Source organism: Miniopterus natalensis, chromosome X (genome assembly GCF_054644295.1).
Source record: "Miniopterus natalensis isolate mMinNat1 chromosome X, mMinNat1.hap1, whole genome shotgun sequence".
Classification (NCBI taxonomy): domain Eukaryota; kingdom Metazoa; phylum Chordata; class Mammalia; order Chiroptera; family Miniopteridae; genus Miniopterus; species Miniopterus natalensis.
This window is the reverse complement of record NC_142103.1, coordinates 106,349,692-106,372,189: the sequence shown is the minus strand read 5'-3', so window position 1 is coordinate 106,372,189 and position 22,498 is coordinate 106,349,692. Positions and strand designations below refer to the sequence as shown.

General features: G+C 48.9%; 1 protein-coding gene across 1 annotated transcript; it reads left to right on the top strand.

Moving 5' to 3' along the window:
* The first annotated feature begins 2,663 nt into the window (after positions 1-2,663).
* On the top strand, positions 2,664-18,641 carry LOC107543958 (colony stimulating factor 2 receptor subunit alpha). Its single transcript, XM_016221703.2, has 11 exons — positions 2,664-2,760; positions 3,874-4,022; positions 5,134-5,257; positions 8,435-8,564; positions 8,687-8,856; positions 12,762-12,895; positions 14,306-14,335; positions 15,498-15,633; positions 16,876-16,972; positions 17,475-17,541; positions 18,293-18,641. The coding sequence occupies exons 1-11, from the start codon at positions 2,685-2,687 to the stop codon at positions 18,386-18,388; spliced, it is 1,209 nt and encodes a 402-aa protein (XP_016077189.2). The 5' UTR covers positions 2,664-2,684; the 3' UTR covers positions 18,389-18,641.
* Positions 18,642-22,498: the final 3,857 nt, after the last annotated feature.

Below are 22,498 nucleotides of genomic sequence, written 5' to 3'. Positions count from 1 at the left end.
TTCAGAGAGAGGAAGGGAGAGAGCGATAGAAACATCACTGACGAGAGAGTCATTGATCAGCTGCCTCCTGCAAGCCCCCAACCGGGGATCGAGCCCGCAACCCGGGCATGTGCCCTGACCCGGGAATCGAACCCACAACCTTTCAGTTCATGGGACGAAGCTCAGCCAACTGAGCCACACTGGCCGGGGCTCCCTTTCGCTTTTTTACCCAGCCCCCCAACCCCCTTCCCATCCGGAGACCATCAGTCTGTTCTCTGTATCTATGAGCCTGTTTCTGTTTTTTAGTTAGTTAGTTTTGTCATTTAAATTCCCGTCCGTCCAACGTGTCTCATCGCGGATAAACGGAGTGGGACGCCAGAGGGACACCCAGGTCCCCTGGACGCAGTTTCCAATTTTAGCATCTCGAATCGCTGCGGTGACTCTGGGATCGTTGATGAGCCAGTATGGACACATCATTATTAACTAAAGTCCACAGTAGACATTAGGGTTCATCTTGGTGGGGTACGTTCTGTGGGTTCGGACAAATGCACAAGGACACATAGCCACCATTAGAGCAGTTCCACTGCCCCCAAAACGTCCCTGTGCTCCATCTATTCACCCCTCTCTCCCCCCGACCCCTGGCAGCCAGTGATTTTTTTCCCACTGACACCATAATTTTGCCATTTCCACAATATCCGAGGGTTGGAATCAGAGTCCGTGGCCTTTTCAGATTGGTTTTTCCTCCGAGAAATATGCATTTAAGTTTCCTCTGTGTCTTTTCATGTACGAACCCCTTTTATTTTCTTTGCCCCCTCCACTCTCTCTCTCCTGACGCTATTTAATTGTTGCAAAACTCAAATTAAAAAAGATATAGTACTATCCTAATGGGCCTCTGATACATCGTTTTTATTGTTCTGGTCCCCAAATCCACTCTGATTATGAACAGAGATTGGGAGCCACGAGAAACTAAGCAAAGTGGTGGTGATTTCATCAGAAAGCATCTGAAGGCCTGGCCTGTGTGGCTCAGTTGGAGCATCAGCCTGTACAGCAAAAGGCGGTGGGTTCGATTCCCGGTCATGGCACACGCCCAGGTTGCAGGTTCGATGCACAGTTGGGGCATGTTGAGGAGGCAGCCAATGGATGTTTCTCTCTCACATCAATGTTTCTCTCTCTCTCTCTCTGCCCTTTCCTCTCTCTAAAAAAAAAAAAAAAAAAAAAATCAATAAACATATCCTCAGGTGAGGATTTAAGAAAGCATCTTAAGGTGACAGTGTGCGTGGGCCATGACTTCACGGCTCATCTGGACCTCTAGGCAGTCACGCTTGATTCAGAGTGGGTGTGAGGGTGTCACAGGGTGCTGGGAAGTCCCCATCCATACTGTATGGGACACATCCTGTTTCAGGAAGTTGAAAGCAGAAGCCAGTGGGTGGGTAGGCCCTGGATTTTCAGTCAGGCTGGCTCAAGAGTAGGAGGTGAATTTAGAGAAATGAAACCTTACCCTGGGAGATGGTCGGGTATCCCCGGGCTCTATTCCTAGACTCAGGCACAGAGAGAAAGATGGGCCCCGGATGTGTGGTGTGTGTAGCCACAGCCAATTCTCGGTCCAGCAGCCTGGCCACAGCTCGGCTGTTCACCGTCTCCATCCCTCAGGCAGCATGTTCCTATAAGAGGGCACCCATCCTTGACACTGCTCCAAGCCCTGGGGGAATGGGTCTGGTACCTGTGGGGGGCTGGATAATGTTATCCCAAATCCAATCCCCAAAACCTAATCCCCAAAATCTGTGGAGACATCGCCTTACATAGCGTTTGTACATACACACCCAGGGAGAAGCCCTAGACACAAACTCTACCTCTGAAAATGAAGAGATGGGCCACTACAGTCTGCTAATCAATCGAGTTTATTAAGGGAAACTTCCAAAAAGCACAAGTTTTGGGTGGCTGTAAGATGAGACCCCGTGACTCTTTGCAGGCACCAAAGAATTATAAACGGTCATTGGGGAATAACCACAGGAAAGTGGTTTATTCAAGTGCTGGCAACCTGAGAAGATGGGGGGGGCTCTTGTTGCAAAGCCCATCTCCCCACCTCTGTGCAGGTAGAGGTTTTTATGAGGAGAGAGAGGGGAACGCAGAACAAATATCAAGCGGAGGGGGGTTGAAAAGTTCTCTACGTGCAGGTCAGCAGATTCCATTCCGATAAGAAGTTCAAAACTGGTCCATTCTGGTTCTACGGTTGAAGGTCAGCAAACCTGCCAGAATTGAGATGACTGGAGATCAGAGTCTGCATCTTCTAAAGTTAGTTCCTAGGATTCTTATACAAACATGCTGTTTATCTACAAGCGACGTATGAGTCAGAGTCAGCATTTACAGAAAGAATGTCAAAGGAGTGGTGGAGTCAGCTACCATTCCCCCCCATTACAAGAATGAACATCAATTACGATCAGACAGACTCTAAGGGGGGTTTGAAGGAAGCAACTTGCATTCTGACTCAGGTCCAGCTCGGGGGACAGATGGTGGCCACGTCATGAAACAGTCGCTCCCCCATGCACGGCCAAGGGGTTTTGCTGATGGGATGAAGTTAAGGATGTTGACATGTGGGGATTTGTCTCAGATGACCTTGTTAATGTCATTGTCCTGATACTGCTTTCTTTCCTCAAAGTGTGACTCTCTCTCTCCACCCAGCATTTCCCTGTCCCTCAGGCAGTCCCATGGGTCCCCTGGTGAAATCCATCCTGGTCATGGTGCTGCTTGACTCAGCATTCCTCCTGACCCCGGAGCACCAGGGTAAGTGTGCAAACGTGCTTGACTCCCCTCTGCCACTTGCACTTAGGTGACCGGCATCTGGGAACATGTCTCAATCTGTGGGTACAATTTCATTTCGTCCCTAATGTGTGTGTGAATATATATATAATTTCATTAACCCTCACACCAGGATATTTTTTGCATTGTTTTTTACACAGAGTGGAAGGGAGGAAGGGGAGATATAGATAGATAGATGATATGTAGATGATAGATATAGATAGATGATAGATGATAGATAGATGGATAGATAGATATAGATGATAGATATAGATAGATGATAGATAGATAGATAGATGATAGGTAGTAGATAGATTAGATAGATAGATGATAGATGATAGATGATAGATAGATGGATAGATAGATATAGATGATAGATGATGATAGATAGATAGATGATAGATAGATAGATATAGATAGATAGATATAGATAGATAGATATAGATAGATGATAGATAGATGATGATAGATGATAGATAGATAGATAGATAGATGATAGATAGATAGATAGATGATAGATAGATAGATAGATAGATAGATAGATGATAGATAGATAGATAGATAGATAGATAGATAGATAGATAGATAGATAGATAGATAGGTGATAGATAGTAGATAGATGATAGATAGATGATAGATAGATGATAGATAGAAACATTGATGTGAGAGAGACACCAATTGGTTGCCTCCTGCATGCACCCAACTGGGCCAAGGATCAAACCTGCAACCCAGATACATGCCCTTGACCAGGAATCAAACCTGAGACCTTTTGGTGAGTGGGCTGATGCCCTAACCACTGAGCAACACTGGCCAGAGCTTGTTCCTAATGTATATGATGGACCTCCCATGTGACTGACCTCCCCTCTCCCCTCAGTGCTCTACAAGTGATAAAAGTAAGGTTCAGGGACCACCACGGTTTAACCTAAAAACCATCAGCAAATGGTGAGACCTGGATCAAGACCCAGGTTGGCCTGAGGACAGGGGAAGGGGAACAGCAAGTCCCAGCCCTGGCCTAAGTTTCGAACACCCGAGATGTGTAGGTTGTGGGAAGTGAGGACAAAAACAGTGATTTCGGGATCTGGTGGCCACATCTTTCAGATCTTCCAACCACGGAACCTATCCCCAGTCCCAGTCTAAACATAAAGTTCGACCCCTGGAGAAGGAACTTGACTTGGGACTGCAGAGAAAACACCACCTCCATCCAATGCGTGATGATTAGCAATGAAAGCGGAGAAGTTATAAAGAAGGTAAGATGGATTTTATACACTCTCTTCGGATCCTTTAGGCAGATCTCCTCAGCTTAGAAACCAGGCAACAACAGGTGTGAATGAGAAATACATGATTCGGGACACAATGAGGAACAAAGGTTCTAGCTGCACCAGGGTAGTGTTAGCATATGTCCAACAGGTGTCCAGTGGCCTGATTCCCTGGGTGACTGAGGAACTCCCTGGAAAAATATCTGATCCTAAAATTAAAGAGACTGCAGCGGCCATGCTCGTAGGAAAGGAGCCCCAGCTCAGAGCTTCCATGAGGTCAGACCTAACAGAGGGAACCAAGGGGAGGGGAGGTGGCACCCTCAGGACGCTTAGCCACCTGAGGAAGGGGAAGTGAGACTCATTGGAAAGATGGGTGACCCAAAGCAGTAGATGTAGATTCCAAGTGGCTGCTCAAATGCTCCCAGAATTTCAATGGGAACAAACTTCCCCAACAACAGTGGCGAAGAGAGAAAAGTGGTTTATTCTGTGACTCCCAGTTGCTTAGAGAAACTGGCTTCCCTGCCCTCCTTTTGTTTGGTTTGATCCATCAAAGATGGTCCAGACGTAATCCTGAGAAAGAAATAGCATTAACCCTGAGTGTTCAATGAAAAACAAAGTAGCAAACTGACTTGGATACAATGTAAACAGGAAGCCTGTGGAAAGCCTGTGGACTATGAGATAGGACAAGAAAACACAATATCGTAAAAGAGGGTGCGTTGAGCTCCATGACGTTTAAGGTGGTGTGGGATCTCACTGCTCAAATTGGGCCCCAACAGCATCGCTCGAGAGCATGTTAGAAATGCAGAGTCTCAGGTCCCACCTGGGAGGTGCTGAAATAAAATCTGCATCTTAACAAGATCCCTGGTGACATGAGCTCTGTTCTGTGACCTTCTAAACGCTGCTCTGGGTTATCAAGCTGAGGTCCCGCCTGCAAGGTGGCATATGGGCTTCCACCCAGAGGAAGGTACGTGGGGGCGGGAGGGATTTCGTGCAGGAAGCAGATGACTTCGTGATGTCTGGGAGCTGAGCTAGGAGCTAGCAACATCATGATGAGAAGACAGAGGACTTCCTCCTAATTCACTGGTTAATTGGATCTCTTTAGCTCAAGGAGAAAGAATGTCATTGCACCTTTCAGGATGCTATTCTCCACGAGGGAATCGAGTTCATGGTCACAGTAAATATCAGCCAAAGACAGATTACAGAAAAAATGTTCTACTCTAACCCAGGTATGAAAAATATCACAGTGACCCCTCTCCACCCTACTAGCGTCAAAGTAGACCCCCCCCTTTTTTTCAGCATTATTGAGATATAATTGAAACATAGGAATTGTTTATATTTATGGTGCACACGGATGCACTGTGACATGATTTCCACAATCAAGCTGTTAGCATGTCCCATGGTTACCTTTTTCTTTGTCTTAGTTATTTGAGACCTACTGTCTCAGCAAATTTCAAGTGAAAAATACATTTATTATTAACTAGATCTTCCCATTAAATCTCCGGAACGTATTCATTCTTGCAAAACTGAACCTCTGTGCCTTTGGTTGTTGCTGTCAATCCTCACTTGAAGATATTTGTTCCATTGTTTTTGTGTGTTTGTTGAGAGAGAGAGAAGCATCAATGGGAGGGCGACACATCAATTGGTTGCCTCCTTCATGGTCTCCTACCAGGGCCGGAGATCGAACCTGTAACCCAGGTCCGTGCCCTTGACTGAGATTCAAACCCAAGGCTCCGTGGTGCACGGGCCGGGGCTCTAACCACTGAGCACACAGGCCAGGGGTAACCTTTGCTCGTTTTGACCAATATCTTCCCATTTTCCCCTCCCTCCCCATCTCACCATTCTACTCTGTATTTCTGTGAGTTTAACTCTTTTACATTTTATATATGTGAGATTGATTATACAGTATTTGTCTTTTCTCTGTCTGATTATTTTACCTTCCAAATCCATCCATGTTGTCCCAAATGGCAGGATTTCTTTTTTTTTTTTTTTTCATGGCTGAATAATATTCCATTGTCCATTGGTACCACATTTCTTATCCATTCATCTATCAACGGACAATGCATTTGTTTTCATTTCTCGGCGATGGCAGAAAACTCCCCAGTGAACATGGGGGTGTAATAACCCTTTAAGATGCAGATTTCGTTTTCTTTAAGCAAATACTCAGAAGCGAGATTGCTCAATCATCCTGGAGTTCTATTTTGAAGAGTTTGAGGAACTGCTTGGTTCTACATAGTGACAGGATGAATTTACACTTCCACCAACCGTGCACAGAGTTCCCTTTTCTCCACATCTTCACCCACACTCCTTATCTCTTGTCTCTTTTTATATATATATATATATGTTTTTATTGATTTTTAGAGAGAGAGGAAGGGAGAGGGAGATAGAAACATTAACGATGAGAGAGAATCATCGATCGGCTGCCTCTTGCACGCCCCCTACTGGCGATCAAGGCTGCAACCTGGACGTGCGTCCTGACTGGGGAGTGAACTGAGACCTCCTGGTTCACAGGTGGACGCTCAAGCACTGAGCAACACCGGCCGGGCTCTCTTGTCTTTTTTATAACCGTCATTCGAACAGATGTCAGATCCGATTGTAGTTTTTATTCGCATTTCCCTGGTGAGGAGTGATGTTCAGCACCATTTTTTTCTTGTACCTTTTTCGACATCTCTATGCCTTCTTTGAAAAAATGCCTATTCAGGCCCTTTACCCATTTTTGTAATCAGATGATTTGGGTGTTTTATGCTTTGTTTTCTCTGGCTGAAGTTTCTATAATGCACAAATATTTTCTCCCATTCCACAGGTTGCCTTTCACTAGGGGGATTGTTTTCTTTGCTGTGCAGGAGCCTTTTAGGTTGGTGCCATCCCAGCTGTCTCTCTTTTTGTGGGGTTTGGGGGTTCGTTTTTGTTGTTCTTACTTAAAGAGAGGGGAAGGGAGAGAGAAATATCGTTGTAAGAGAGACACATCGATGGGTTGCCTCCCGCACGCACCCCAACCGGGGCCAGGGAAGAAACCTTCAACCCAGGTGTGGGCCCTTGACCAGAAATCGAACCCGAGAACCTTTCGGTCTGTGGGCTGCTGCTCTAACCACTGAGCCACGCCAGCCCGGGATACATGCCTATTTTTATGCTCGTACCATACTGTTTTGATTCCTGCGGCTTTGTCATCTATTTTGAGGTCAGAAACTGGGGCTCCGCCTCCGGCTTTGTCCTTCTTTCTCAATATTGCTTTGGATGTGTGGAGATTTTTGTAGTTCTCTATACATTTTAGGGTATTTTTTTTCCTATTTCTCTACTGAATGCCATTGGGATTTTGATAGGGATTGTATTGATCTATGTACAATCTATACTGAGTAGTATGAACATTATCACAAAATTAAATATTTCAATCCATGAACATGGGATGTCTTTCCATTTTCCTGTGTGTTCTCTCATTTCCTTCAACAGCGTTTTGTAATATAGTGTTTTCCGAGGCACTTTATTTTTGTTGTTGTTGCTATGGTGAGTGAATTTTTTTCTTCACTTCTTTTATGGATCGGTCGTTATCCGTGTGTAGAAACGCCGCTGATTTCTGAACGCTGATCTGGTATCCTGCAACTTGACTGAATTTATTAGGTCTCAGTGTCTTTTTTTTTTTAAATATATATCTTTATTGATTTCAGAGAGAGGAAGGGGGTGAGAGAGAGAAATAGAAGCATTGATGATGAGAGTCATTGATCGGCTGCCTCCTGCACATACCCTGCTGGGGATCGAGCCCAGAACCCAGGCAGGTGCCCTGACCGGGAATCGAACCCCAACCTCCTGGATCAACCGCTGAGCCACACCAGCCAGGCCTCAGTGTCTTTTGCTTGTTTATCTAGTCTTTAGGGTTTTCTACACCTATGATCACACCATGTGCAAACACTGAAACGTTTACTTTCTTCCTCTCTGATTTGTATTCTTTCCTTTACTTTTTTCCTTACCTAATTGTTCAAACTTCCAGAGCCCAGTTAAACAGAGGTGGCCATCATGGGCACCTCTGCCTTGCACAGGGTCTGAGAAGGGATTGTTTCCGTTTTCCTCCGTTGAGTACGATGTTAGCTATGACCGTTTCATATTTGATTTTTATCGGGTTGAGGTCAAGTTTCTTCTGTACCTATTTTGTTGAGTATTTTACGTGTTGTTTTTTTCATCATGAATGGAAGTTGAATTTCATCACATGGTTTTTCTGCCTTTATTGCAATGAACATGTGGTTTTTTTTTCTATTGCATTCTGTTTTCTATTGCATTGAGTTTAAGAAGGATTAGTACGGCAGCTTCTTTGATGATTGACTTGATGGACATTCAAATCACGAAGCCATCTGGTCCACCCCCTTTTGACCTTCAGGTGTAAATTATTATTATTATTTTTTTTGGTCTCTCCCCAGGTGGCAAGGACACAGGGGCACAAAACGTCTCCTGTTTCATCTACAACGTGGATTTCATGAACTGCACTTGGGCCAAGGGTCCGGCAGCCCCTGACGACGTCCAATATTTTTTGTATATCCAAGACTTAAAGTAAGTGTTGACCCCATGCAGTCAACCATGAGAAACGCGGTGAAGAAAGAAAGAGGGGGAAAAAAAATAAGAAAAAAAAAAAAGCCCTGATGGTTGTCTGAACACCCTTTGGAATCTTACAGGAGAAGGGAAAGACACTGTCCCCGTTACGTAAAAGACGCGGGGACCCACGTGGGATGTCACCTAGAAGGCGCCTCAGAATTGTTTTCTCACATTTACATCGTGGTGAATGGTACCAGTCAGAAAGCAGACATCCAGTTCTTTGATAAGCTTTTGATGTTAAAGAAAATAGGTAAGAACGAGGGCCTGGGATTGAACCACAGCTTATAAATCAAACACCATTTGTGTTGAAATCATCGTACGTTTCCTGGGGGCTTAAAATGACCTCAGGAGTCTGAGGTCACGGTCTCCCAGGCCTGAGCTCCCTCCAGAGGCCCCAGGGAGGGTCTTTCCTGCCTCTTCCAGCTTCTGAAACTCCAGACGTCCCCGGGCTGATGGCCGCCTCCCTCCCGTCTCTGCCTCCGTCTCCATGTGGCTTCTCCTCTGTGTCCGTGTCTCTGCTTCTGTCTCTTATAAGGACCCTACCCTTGGGTGTCGGGCCCCCCCCGATCCAGACGACCTCATCTCAGGGCCTTCCCTTCATCCCGTCTACAAAGACCCTGTCCCCAAGTAGGGTTACATGTAATAATAGAAGCTACTTATTTTAGGGCCTGCCAAGATGATGGATGCTTCCTCTGTGTTTGTTTTTTTGATTCTCTAGAACGATATGGCCATATACTCAGGACGGATTGCAAGGAAAGGGCCTCCCCTCTGCTTTTATTCTGAATCGAACACAGTGACGTATGACCGGTGGCCTATTGAGGTAGCAGAGGTCCTCCGGGTGCCCTGGCAGGACACACCCCGGACACACAGGGATTTTGCCTGCAATCGACAGCAATCTCCCTGCAAGCACCTTCAGTAAAAAAGGGTGGGTAGGAAATGGGCTATGCTGGCCCCTTCATGCTCCATGTGGGAGCAGGCCCACTATCTCTCCCCTTATTTGGGGAGGGGTGCAGTGACACGTCTCCCCAAACGAGAGAGACAGACGCCCCGGAAAAGCAAGCACAGCAGGTTCTAGACTAGATCCTGCAAGTGAGCTGCAGGGGTCCCCCGCCTGCTTGCTCTGCCCTCCCTGGTTGGGCCCAGACGTGCGTTCAGAATCTGCCCAGCCGCTCTGTAGGATAACCCTTAATAATTTTCAAGTCCCGTGGCCCCTCTCACCAAGGCCCAGAGTGGGCAGGCGAGTTGGATAGTCACAGGGAAAATAGGGAGACGGGTTTCATAGGAAAATTGGTTAAATGCCAGTTCTCCCCTTAACCCCCTGGGGTTCGACGCCTCCGGGCTCACCTGTCCGGGCACCTTCTGCTGTTTGCACCTGGGCAGGTGGCAGGTGTGCTTGCTAAGCCCGCCTCTTTCTATCTGCATTTCCTGCAGGGCCAGGCTGCTCCTCGCTGTAGGAAAAACATCTCCCTGGGCCCTTCTTTCAAAAGCATCCCTGTCCCCTTTTTCCACGTTTCTGGCATTTTTACTTAAGCCAAGAAATCCAACCGTTAATTGAAAATATAATCCTGTATTATTGGGATCCAGGCTAAGCAATCAAGTACTTGGCACTGAGCTCCTAAAACTCTAGGAATTTCCTGTAAGAAGAGTGAAAATGGTTTCTTTTTTTATGTGGAGGAAGTGACTTTTGGAAAGTCCCAAAGATGGGGGCAAAAAAAACCAAAAAAAACCCAAAAACACCTCACATGTGATTCAAGGGAGGGGGAGGGGCTGGTGAATGAATTCAATCACCAATGACCACTAATATTTTTTAAAGATTTTTTATTGAATTTTTAAAATATGTTTTTTTTTGTTTTTTTTTTTTAGAGAGACAGGGAGGGAGAGGGAGCGAGAGAGAAAAACATTGATGAGAGAGAAACATCCATGGGTTGCCTCCTGCACGCCCCCTGCTGGGGATTGAGCCTGCAACTTGGGCATGTGCCCTGATGGGGAATCGAACCGGTGACCTCTTGGTGCATGGACGATGCTTAACCACTGAGCCACGTAGACCAGGCTTGATTTCTTTATAAAGAGAGAGAGAGAGAGAGAGAGAGAGAAACATTGATGGGAGAGCGTAACATTGATGAACTGACTCTTGTGCGCCCCCTACTGGGGAGCAAGCCTGCAACCTGGGCATGTGCCCCAATGGGGAATCAAACCTGCAACCTTTCAGTGCAAAGGACCAGGCCCGACCCACTGAGCCACACTGGCCAGGGCATCTATGACCCCTGATTTAATCAGATGCATCAATGCAATCAAGCCTTAATAAAAATTTAAAAAGATCGGGTTCATGGAGCTTCTGGGCTGGGGGACGTGTGGGGATTTGGGGAGACTGGTGCTTTCTTTCCTCTGAGCTTGGAAACGCAGGCTTCCAGCGACAGCACCTGTTGGGTTCTATGGGATCAGGTCTGTCCAATACAGATGTGGACCCCAGGGGGGTCGTCTATCATCCCAAGAGGAGCCTCCCTTGGCCAGGTTGTCCAAACATAACCTTAAAAGGTTCCAATCACAAGTCAAGTCTCTGTGTTTCAAATGGAATGAACGTCAGTTTAAACGTGGAGCCAGACAGGTACCGATTTGTATTCCTCAATCCCTTCCCCTCTTTCCTTCATCCCTCCCAACCTCCCTTCCCCATCTGGCAACCATCAGTCTGTTCTCTGTGCCTACGAGTCTGTTCCTGTTCCGGGACTAGATTTACGGAGGGGTGGGGGTCACTTCATAAGTTATAGAAATGTCTAATCACACCTGAAACTAATATAAGATTGTATGTCCACTGTAATTGAAAATTGTTTTTAAAAGATAGAATCAGGCCTGGCCGTTGTGGCTCAGTGGTTGAGGGTCAGCCTGTGAACCAGGAGGTCACAGGTTCGATTCCCGGTCAGGGCACATGCCCGGGTTTGGGGCTCGATCCCCAGTAGGGGGCGAGCAAGAGGCAGCCCATCAATGACTCTCTCATCATTGATGTTTCTCTCTCTCTCCCTCTGAAATCAATAAAAACATATTAAAATAAAAAATAAAAATAAAGGGAATCAGATACAGGGCTCCGATCGTGTTTATTGCTGGAACCGCTGTAGGGGCACGATTGATTGAACCTCCATTTCTTGCTGGAGCACGCTGGTTGGTCTTTTCAGACGTGCATCTGCTGCCCCAGTTGGAAACTATGACTTTGCTGTCCCCATGTGGACCCTGTTTCCCCCATGCCCCTCACTTCGGGTCACCCCACAGCCTGCCGACGGTCCTGTGTCCACATACTGAGCCTACAGAGATGACGCCTCCCTCTTTTTAGAACCCAGGACTCTCCAGGATAGCTGTCGTTCCCCCCACCCACCCTGGGCCACTGGGAATTGGTGGGCATTGTTTGTTTGGCTTTTGAGCTTTGTCTTTTTCCCAGCACCCTGTCCCAAGCTGGCCTCTTGGGGACCCTTCCATATGCCTCACAGTAACTTCTCTTGCAAAGCCAGCCCCTCCTGATCCCATAGTTTGCCCCAGGCCTCTAAAGCTTATAGGCATCTCATGAGCGTGTCTTCAGGCCTCCAAATGCATCACCGCCTCCCCCCCTGGGCCTCCTGGAACCCAAACTTCCTGTGCTCAGCACGCCTCAGCCCGACAATCATTGTCCCCTTGGGACCTATAGGAAGTGACCGTCAATGAAAGTCTGGCAGAAAGGGTCTCACCTCCAGGTCTTCACCTCTGGGGTCTCACTTCCAAGATCTTCACGTCTAGGGTCTTCACCTCCAGGATCTCACCTCCAGGGTCATCACCTCTAGGGTCTTCTCCTTGGGGATCTCACTTCCATGGTCTTGCCCCCTGGGTCTCATTTCTTGGGACTCACCTCCCAGGTCTTCACTTCTGGGGTCTCACTTACAAGATCTTCACGTCTAGGGTCTTCACCTCCAGGATCTCACCTCCATGGTCTTGCCCCCTGGTTCTCACTTCTTGGGACTCACCTCCAGGGTCTTCACCTCCAGGGTTTCACCTCCAGGGTCATCACCTCCAGGGTCTCACCTCTGGAGTCTCACCTCTAAGGTCTCACCCCCAGAGTCTCCCCTCTGAGGTCTCACCTCCATGGCAAGGAGAAAGCACTCTGGCTCAGGGGTGCATCCTGGATTCTCCTTACAGAAATATACAACCCACCCAGAAATATCACCGTCCACTGCAACAGATCCCACTGCCTCATCCAGTGGGAAAAGCCGAGGACACGCCTGAGACTGCGCAATTCGGAGTTCCAGTACCAGCTGGACATCCACAGACAGGTGAGCAAGCACTGCTCCATGCAGGGTGCTGGGCCTCAGAGAGCTTGATGGTGACCCCAGGACTCAGTGTGAGGGCCAGGGTCGCAGGAGAGGGTGGGTGATGCAACTGTAATGAGTGCAGGATGGAGCGGTGGTAAGGAGAGGTGTCCTTGACCTGAGGACCACCGTGCCAGCAGCTTCAAAGAGACAGACACAAAACAAAGCATCCATGAAAGTCTTCGAGGTGAAGTTGGAGATTCAGAAACAGAATCAAGAGAGCCAGTAGTTATATGTCCACCTGGCCCCAGTGTAGACAAGAAGGAACCTCTGCTTCATGTCCACCTGGATTCAGTGTAGACAAAGAGGAACCTCTGCTCCAGGTCCACCTGGACTCAGTATAGACAAAGAGGAATCTCTGCTCCATGTCCACCTGGACTCAGTATAGACAAGGAGGAACCTCTGCTCTAGGTGCACCTGGACTCAGTGTAGACAAAGAGGAACCTCTGCTCCATGCCCACCTGGACTCAGTGTAGACAAAGAGGAACCTCTGCTCCATGTCTACCTGGATTCAGTGTAGATGAGAAGGAACCTCTGCTCCAGGTGCACCTGGACTCAGTGTAGACAAAGAGGAACCTCTGCTCCAGGTCCACCTGGACTCAGTGTAGACAAAGAGAAACCTCTGATCCATGTCCACCTGGACTCAGTGTAGACAAAGAGCAACCTCTGCTCCAGGTCCACCTGGACTCAGTGCAGACAAAGAGGAACTTCTGCTGCAAGTCCACCTGGATTCAATGTAGACAAAGAGCAACCTCTGCTCCAGGTCCACCTGGACTCAGTGCAGACAAAGAGGAACATCTGCTTCATGTCCACCTGGACTCAGTGTAGACAAAGAGGAACCTCAGCTCCAGGTCCACCTGGACTCAGTGTAGATGACCAGGAGGTCTCTCACCACTGCCCACCTGTATTATTTTTTACAATATGTTTTTATTGATTTCAGAGAGAAGAAGGGAGAGAGAAGGGGAGAGAGACAGAAACATCAGTAACAAGAGAGAGTCATGGATCGGTTGCCTCCTGCACGCCCCCTACTGGGGATCGAGCCCACAACCCGTGCACATGCCCTGACTGGGAATCAGACCTCCTGGTTCATGGGCCATCACTCAGCCACTGAGCTACACTAGCCAGGGCATCCACCGGGATTTTAATGAGGTTCCAACTCCGGCTCAGGTCCCAGAAGAATACATGGTTAGTCCTTTGGACCAGTTCCATCCCTCTCTATGTGGTCACCTCCAGGGCAGCAATGGACAGATGTTCAGCCCTTTGCTCGGCTCTTTTGGTTCCCCGGACACTCTCCAAAGGGTAGAATGGACAAAACTTCAGCAAAAACTTTGAAATGGAGAAAAATTAACTTAATCTGTTCTTTTGTTTCTCTAGAACAGTATGGAACACGGTGGCAATCAACTGGTGAGTTGACCCTCTGACCCCCAACATCCCCCTTGGAGCTTCATCAGAGTTACCCTCTAGTCACTAAAGTAGGGACCTTTCAATGGCCCCTCTGGGTGGGGTCTCATTTCGGTGGCTCACGTGTCCTGTCCCAATTGTTCAAAGTACTTACGACATCCCGCTGATCTTCACTTCCTATTCCGCCTCCATCCACGTTGGTCGAGAAGATGTCCCTCTCTCCCGGCTGGTATGGCTCACTGGTTGAGCACTGACCCATGAACCAAGAGGTCCCCAGTTCGATTCCCGGTCAAGGCAGGTGCCCGAGTTGCAGACTCGACCCCCAGTAGGGGGCGTGTGCTGGAGGCAGCCATGGATGTTTCTCTCTCATCATTGATGTTTCTCTCTCTCTCTGAAATCAATAAAAACATTGAAAAAAAAGGAGAGAAAGAAAACATTCCTTTGAGTGCTAAGGAGAGTACCTCTTCCATCTGACCTCGTCTCAGGTCCATCTCCAAGGCACATCTTGGTGACATTGAGTCTCACTGCCACTCTGACCTCAGGACCATCTTGCGAGGAACTTGAACTCGATGTTTAGTATGCCCCCCCCACCCCGGGACCTTATCTAATCTCTGGGTTGTTCGTATCGCTTTAGCCGGTGGAAAAAAAAATTCTGCATCTATATTTACGATCCTAGAAGCCGCAAGGGGAGGTTTTTTGGTGAATGGATGAATCACTCATTGTAATGATTCACTCAAGCTCTCCTCGGAAGTCTTCAGGGGGTGAAGACCTATGTGAATTTTGGAAAGCACGTATTTTTTTAAAATATATTTTTACTTATTTAATTTTTTTTTTTTTTTAGAGAGAGAGAGAGAGGGGGGGATGAGAGAGAACCATTGATTGGCTGCCTCCTGCGAGCCCCCTACTGGGGGTCAAGGCCACAACCAGGGCTCGAGCCCTGATGGGGAATCGAACCGGTGACCTTTTGGCTCGCGGGACAATGCTCGACCACCTGAGCCACACCCGCCAGGGCAAAAGCATGTATTTCTAGACAGTGCCGTGATGAAATGGTTTCATTTTGGTGGCAGAATCTTCCTTTTCATTCGACAACTTTCACGCATCTCCGCAACCCCTTCTTTGCTCATCGCAGGTGACCTCTCTCTCTAACTTTCTTCCCTCTCCGAAGGTCGAGGTGTTTGGTACTTCGGGAAATAAATACAACTTTCTGAGCCCTCAGCCCAGAGCCAGACACACTGTGCAGATACGGGCCGCGGACTACAGGATCCTTCTGTGGGGTGCCTGGAGCCATCCGGCTGAGTTTGGTATGTATCCCTCCTGGGAGTCTCGCTGGAGATGGCCGGCGCCCTGACTTCATCTCAGAGCCATTCCAGGAGGCTCGGGAGCTGGAGGAATCCCTGTGCGAGATCTCCCTGGGCGCCCTAGCTGGTTTGGCTCAGTGGTGAGAGCGTCGGCCTGCAGACTGAAGGGTCGTGGTTGTGATTCCCAGACAAGGGCACGTACCTGAGTTTCAGGCTCCATCCCTGGCCTCTATCAGGATACGTGCGGGAGGCAATTAATCAATGTCTCTCTCTCACATCGATGTGTGTGTCTCTCTCTCTCTCCCTTCCACTCCCTAAAAAAATAAAATAAAATAAATGAAAAAAAAATCTTCCTGGCACTTAATAAAGGCTCACAGGCCGGACCCCTCCTGAGGAAGGGATGCACAAGAGCCCTCCTAATGTCCACACCCCAGCAGGAAATAACCACTCCTGGTCACATCAGACAGTCACCAGCCTCGGCCCCTGAAAGGCAGCATCTAAATGGGGTCTGTTTCCTCCTCGTGAGGAGCGAGCTGTTCCAGGAAATAAATTAACAACAGATGGGCCTGGCTTCCTGCCTCCGGCTTTCATTACTTGGCAAGAATTAAGCGGTTTGGACCTAACGCCAATCTGGTACTTAAGAAGTTTCCACTCCACCGCTCCCTGGAAAGTTTCAAAGGTTTTCAGTGTTCAGCAAACGTTGATTTTTATTTTTTATTTTTCTGATCCATGGTCCGTGACTTTTATAACCACCAGAGTAGAATTTATATGGAATATATAGTCAGCAATATTTTTAAAAGACAAGTTTATTGATTCTTAGAGGGGGCGGGAGAGAGAAACATCAATGATGAGAGTCATGGATCGGCTGCCTCTTGCACGCCCCCTACTGGGGATCGAGCCCGCAAACCAGGCCTGTGCCCTGACCGGGAATCGAACCGGCGACCTCTTTGTTCATAGGTCGACGCGCAATCAGTGAGCCACACTGGCCAGGGCTTGTGTCCATTTTTAAGCTGGGTCATCGGTCTTTGTTTGCAACATTCTCAGAATTTATATGTTTGGGGGACTCGCGCACACAGGGCCTTTTTGTCCCATGTTTGAGCATGTGTTTTGCAAAGGTTTCAGGATCGTGTTCTTTCCTTTAGATTATTCCCCTCCAGCTCTGGGTGTTTGTTCTTAGACTAGCCAGGGAAGGAAGTGGCCCCGTGTTGCCAGTTCACCCCCTAGTGTGTCCCTTTCTGTCCCCAGGATCCGGAGAATGGGGTCCCAGCAATGTGCCTATCTACGTGCTGGTGATCCTGGGCACCCTCTTCTGCGTCCTGGTCCTCAGCTTCATTTTTAAAAGGTAACCCCAGCCCAGCCGGTGTGGCTCAGTGTTTAGAACATCAGCCTGCACACCAAAGGGTCATGGGTTCGATTCCCGGTCATGGGCAAGAACCTGGGCTGCAGGTTTGATCCCCGGTCCCAGTCAGGGGCCCTGTAGGAGGCAACTCATCCATGTGTCTCTCACATCAATGTTTCTCTCTCTCTCTCCCTCTCTCCCCCCCTCTTCCCTTCCACTCTCTCTGAAAAGCAATGGAAAAAATATCCTCAGGCAAAGATTAGCAAACAATCAGAAAAGACCCTCGGGGTCGCCACTCTGTATTGCAATAGCATCTCCTATTTTCTGTTTCCTGCGAGTTGAGCGGATCTTTCTCTGACGTTTAAATGACATTGTCCTGGGGAGATGGTTCCGGATGCTTCTCAGGGTAGTGGTAAGAGGGTAGGACAGCCGTCCCCATTGGCCACGAGGAGCATCTCCACCCTCTGCGTTCATTCATCACTTTTTTTTTTTTTGGTTTCACCAGGTTTGTTGGGACACCAATTCCGAGAATCAAAGATAAATTGAGCAATAACCATACAACTGACGACGAGGTTCGTATGGGGAGGGGCCCAGGGCCTCTGCAGCAAATGTCCTGTTACCTCCTACGTCCATGTCTCGTCAAGGAGGGGGCTACAGGATGTGGCCGTGTCCAGCTCGGTGGCCTTGTCGTGGGGTCAGGAGTTAGGTCTTCTCTAGGAGCTGAGTCTGGGGAGATTAAAGACACACACATAGGAAGGAGTCTGGCTTGATCGCCTGGAGGAAAGGCCAGGAGGGGGTGAAGTATGACTCAGAACAGGGGGACCTCCACTCCGGACCTCCACCCCATGGAGGGCCCTCCTCAAGGGCCACTCTCCCCGGGGCAGTGACCATGCCTTTTTCTTGCTGGTGGTTCAAGCTCTGTCCCGTGGCCACCCCACAGTGGGCTCTCCATTGTCTTCAGCCACCAGTTCACGGCTTGCTCACTCCATCACTGACCTGGATATCTATCTGGTCATTATCATGAGCCCATGCCCTGGCCCCTGGTTCCCAGGGATCTCCAGGGTCCTATCTACCTCATGTCACCAGCACGAGCCCCCTCCCCTGTTTTCCCCTCCAAGCTCCCTCCTGCCCCAGGACCTTTGCACCTGCAGCATCCTACATCCCATCTCCCATTCACAAGCCCTCCGCACAGGCGGTCCAGCTCATGGGTGGGCTACAAGGTCCGCCCTGTAGACCCGTGTGGGGTTTCTATCTACAATCCCCGCCACCAGCTCACCGGGCTCCTGCAAAACCTGACACCCTCCTTTCTTTCTCCCTTCCCAGATCATCTGGGAGAAATTTACTGTAGCAACAGCAAAAGGTGACTACGAAGAGATCCTGGCAGTAAGAGAGGTCGGGGAGTCCACAGCCAGCGTGTGAATTGCATTGTTTCGAGCATTGGCAGAGCTTTCTATTTTTTTACTTCTGTGAACCTTGACTAAAAACAATAATAATAATAATAATAGAAAATCCTGCTAAGAAGGGCTCCTGATGACTAACTGAGCTCAAATTATAAAAATAAACACCAAAAAAACAGAAAACAAACAAACAAACAAAAGAGCCAAGCCGCCAATTCTACACAAGGGGCCTCTAGCCCAACCTTTCAGGGAGAAACCAGCACCCAACTGCCCCCCTGCCCCGGGTTCCTGCCACCTGAGCCCGCCCCTCCCAGACCAGCGCCTGGCGGCCTATTTCCATCAATGACACTGAGACTTCCCCCGGCCAATCAGAGCTGAGCAATTATATCCCCCATCAGCATCTTCAGCGACCAATCAGAGCCGCTCTATTCTGACCAATCAGGACAGTGCCTTCGGGGCCAATCAACTTCAAGGATTGGGAGCCCTCATTTGCATGAGGATGGACCAATCCGGGACCGGGGGCGGGGACTTGGGTCTCAATAGGGCCCCCTGCCTGCTGGCTCAGGAACATCCTTTCCTTTCCACCTGGAGGCTGTGTCTCCCCAGGTGAGTTTGAAGCCGGGCAGGGGCCCCAGGTGAGTTTAAAGCCGGGCAGGGGCCCCAGGGCTGCCTCACAGCCCAGATGTATCCCAGTGGAGCTGTTTTGCACTGAATAAAGATCCCTTCCTCACCCCACCCCAAATTGGGGGTTCCTGTTGGTGTTGAATTGGCCCCCATAACCATTTGCTCCGGCCGGTGTGTCTCAGTGGTTAGAGCGTCAGCCTGAGGACTGAAGGGTCCCAGGTTCGACACCGGCCAAGGGCACCTACCTCGATTGCAGGCTCAGCATGTGCAAGAGGCCTGTCCCCACTGCTTAGGACCAAAGGTCCTTGCATCTCTACAGGGCCCCACCAGTCCATGTCTGCTTTGTCAACTTGCCTAGTGACAGCCCCTAATTGTGTCCTTGCCTCCGAGGCTTCCCGGCACCAGCACGCCTTCCTGTTCTATCCCGAAGTGTCCCTTCTGACCCCCATGTGACAGCAACTGCTGCAGGGGCCACTCAGTGCCACCCAGATAGGCCGTGTCTGGCAGCCTCCATCCCCTGGTGTGACCTTATGGCTCCCGGAAAGGGGCCCCTGTTCACCCTGGTCAGTGTGGGTCACTGGTCGGAGCGTAGGTCTGCACACCAAAGGGTCACGGGTTCGATTCCCGGTCAAGGGCATGTACCTGGGTTGCAGGTTCAATCCCCGGCCCTGGTCAGGGAGCGTGTGGGAGGCAACTAATCAATGGGTCTCGCTCTCTTTCACTCTTTCTGTAAAGCAATGGGGAAAAAATTCTCGAGTGAGGATTTTTTAAAAAGGGGAAAGCAACCGATGTGGCTCAGTGGTTGAGCATCGGCCTATGATCCAGAAGGTCACAGTTTGATTCCGGGTCAAGGCACATGCCCGGGTTTCGAGCTCGATCCCCAGCAGGGGGCGAGCAGGAGGCAGCTGATCGATGACTCTCATCACTGATGTTTCTATCTCTCTCCCTCTCCCTTCCTCTCTCTGAAATCAATAACAACATATTTAAAATTAGAAAAATAAAATAAAAAATGAAAGGTGCCCCTGCTCTCCCACAAGGACAGTTGCTGCAGATGGAGACTTGGGGAACTTGCTGAGCTTGGCTTTGCTCCACAGGATGAGCGAGGGACGTGGGGAGGTCTTATGATCGCTCCCCACGTCCTGTCTCCGAGGCAGAACATGTGTTTCCCTCAAGGGCCCTCTGGGGCCAACTTTGCATCCGGTATCACACTACATGCTGGTTCCTTCCCTAGCTCAGCAGATATGTATGTCCTCAGGGGGCCCTAGAGACAAGTAGGGGGCGGGAAGGGGAGCAGAGATAAATTCCTGCCATGGGAAGGGTCTGAGTGTGGATTCCTCACGGCCTGGCCTTGAATCCCAGGAGGGAAGCTTTCACTTTCTGAGGTTAGACTCCTGGGGTGCAAAGCTGGGGTCGGCCTGTCACAGCTGTGTGACCTCAAGCAACTGGCTCACCCTCTCTGTGCTTCCAAGTGGTGCATCTATGAAATGGGTTTGAGAAAATCTTTTGCTTTGGTGGTTGTGGGAATCTGGGGGCTGGGAGCCCACAAAGTCTGGGCTTGAGGTGCAGAGGGGAAGGGGAGGGGATCTTTGGAGAGGACTGAGAAACTGCTACCACTTTTGCCTAATTTTGTGTCTCAGCTGGGACAGGAGGGGTCAGGATAGGGTGACAGGGAAAAAGAAGTCTTTGATAAGCCACGATTTGTTTTGAGGCCCAAAAGCCCAGTTTCTCTCCCCTCACGTCAACACCTTGATTCCTGCCCTGAGCAGATGGGAGCCCAAGAGCTATGGAAACGGTGCCCCCACCCAGGGGGGCTGGAAGAGCCACAGAGGGCTCTAGGAAGGATAGTCCCAGCCTCCCCATTTGTGCAAACCTGATGTCACCCCACTGGGGTCCAGCCCTACAAGACAAGACCTGCTGGGGTATCTCTTTTTGGGGAAAGAGCACCAGGGGATGGTGTCCAGGCCGAGAGCTGTGCCCACTCACAAGGACTCCGGATGGAGTCCCCGATTCCCCTCCGCACCCACGAGCTCTAATTCTGAAGTCCAGCCCCCGTTCACCACCCACAAGCTACCAAATACAGAGTGAAGAACCCCAGAAAGCAGGAACACGGCTGACCTCGTGATAAAGGACAGCACTTTTTACTACAATGTTCTATTTATTCAGTTTTTGCAGGTGACGGGGGGATGATGGATGGGCCGGAAAGCACGTGGTGGAGGCCTCTCTCCTCCAGGTAGCTGAACCTTCCTCTGTTTATAGGCAGAAAGCTACAAAAAAAAAAAAAAAAGGTGGCCTTGGGGTGCAGGAGTGGGGCAGGAGACAGGGAAAGGATTCTGAGTGACATCACAGGGATGCGTGATGTCATGCATTTGTCTACAGGGCACCAGCCAGAAGGGAACCCCAGTGTCAACTGTGGACTCTAGTTAGTAACAATGTATCCACATGGCTCATTAACTGTAACAAATGCACCACCCAATGCAGGATGTTAGTAGCCGAGGAACCAGTGGGGTGGCTGAGAAGGCCCATGGGAACTAATTTCTGCTCAGGGTTCCTGCAAATCTAAACCTGCTGAGAAAATAATGAAGTCTGTTCACTGTAGTGATAAAGTCCCAGAAGGGTGAGGCTGGGCGACAACCGGATAATTAAGAAACAGAAGAAACACAAAGGTTATTGGAGTCTTTTGGAGGAAAACTGGGGCTCTGCAGACTCTTCTCTTTTAGGTTATTAAACACAACAAATGAAACAGAAAAGGAACAGTTCAGGAAACATTTGTGGGTGGACATCAGGACACATGGACTCGCCTCTGATTGGCATTCACACCTTTCTGTTCTTTCTCTCTCTTTCCATATTTATCTTTCCATCTATCCATCTATTCACCCATCTACCCATCCTGTACCTGCCTCTCATCTCTCATCTGCCCTTCCATCCATCATCTATGTCTATCATCCATCCATCCATCCATCCATCCATCCATCCATCCATCCATCCATCTACCCATTATCTACCTATCTATGTATCATCCGTCTCTCCATCCGTCCATCCATCATTTATCCATCTACCCATCTATCTATTCATCTCTCCCTATTCATCATTCATCCATCTATCCCTTACCTATCTATCTACCTTTCTTCCTACCTACCTACCTAGCTACCCGTCATCTATTTATCTGTCATCTGTCTACCCATCCATCATTGATATATCCATCCATCCATCCATCCATCCATCCATCCATCCGTCATCTATATATCCACCCATCTGTCCACCCATCCATCCATCATCTATATTTCCATCCATCCATCCATCCATCCATGTATCCATCCATCCATCATCTATATATCCATCCATCCATCCATCCATCCATCCATCCATCATCCATCCATCTATCCATGTATCCATCCATCCATCATCTATATATCCGTCCATCTATCCATCCATCCATCTATCCATCCATCCATCCATCCATCCATCCATCCATCCATCCATGTATCCATCCATCCATCCATCCATCCAT

What these genes read in the sequence shown, in the direction of transcription:
- LOC107543958 (XM_016221703.2), top strand. Translation starts at nt 2,685, where the DNA reads ATGGGTCCCCTGGTGAAATCCATCCTGGTCATGGTGCTGCTTGACTCA. An exon ending in AGCTGGACATCCACAGACAG is followed by an intron (nt 12,896 to 14,305) that starts GTGAGCAAGCAC and finishes TTGTTTCTCTAG; the next exon opens with AACAGTATGGAACACGGTGG. An exon ending in CTCAGCTTCATTTTTAAAAG is followed by an intron (nt 16,973 to 17,474) that starts GTAACCCCAGCC and finishes TGGTTTCACCAG; the next exon opens with GTTTGTTGGGACACCAATTC.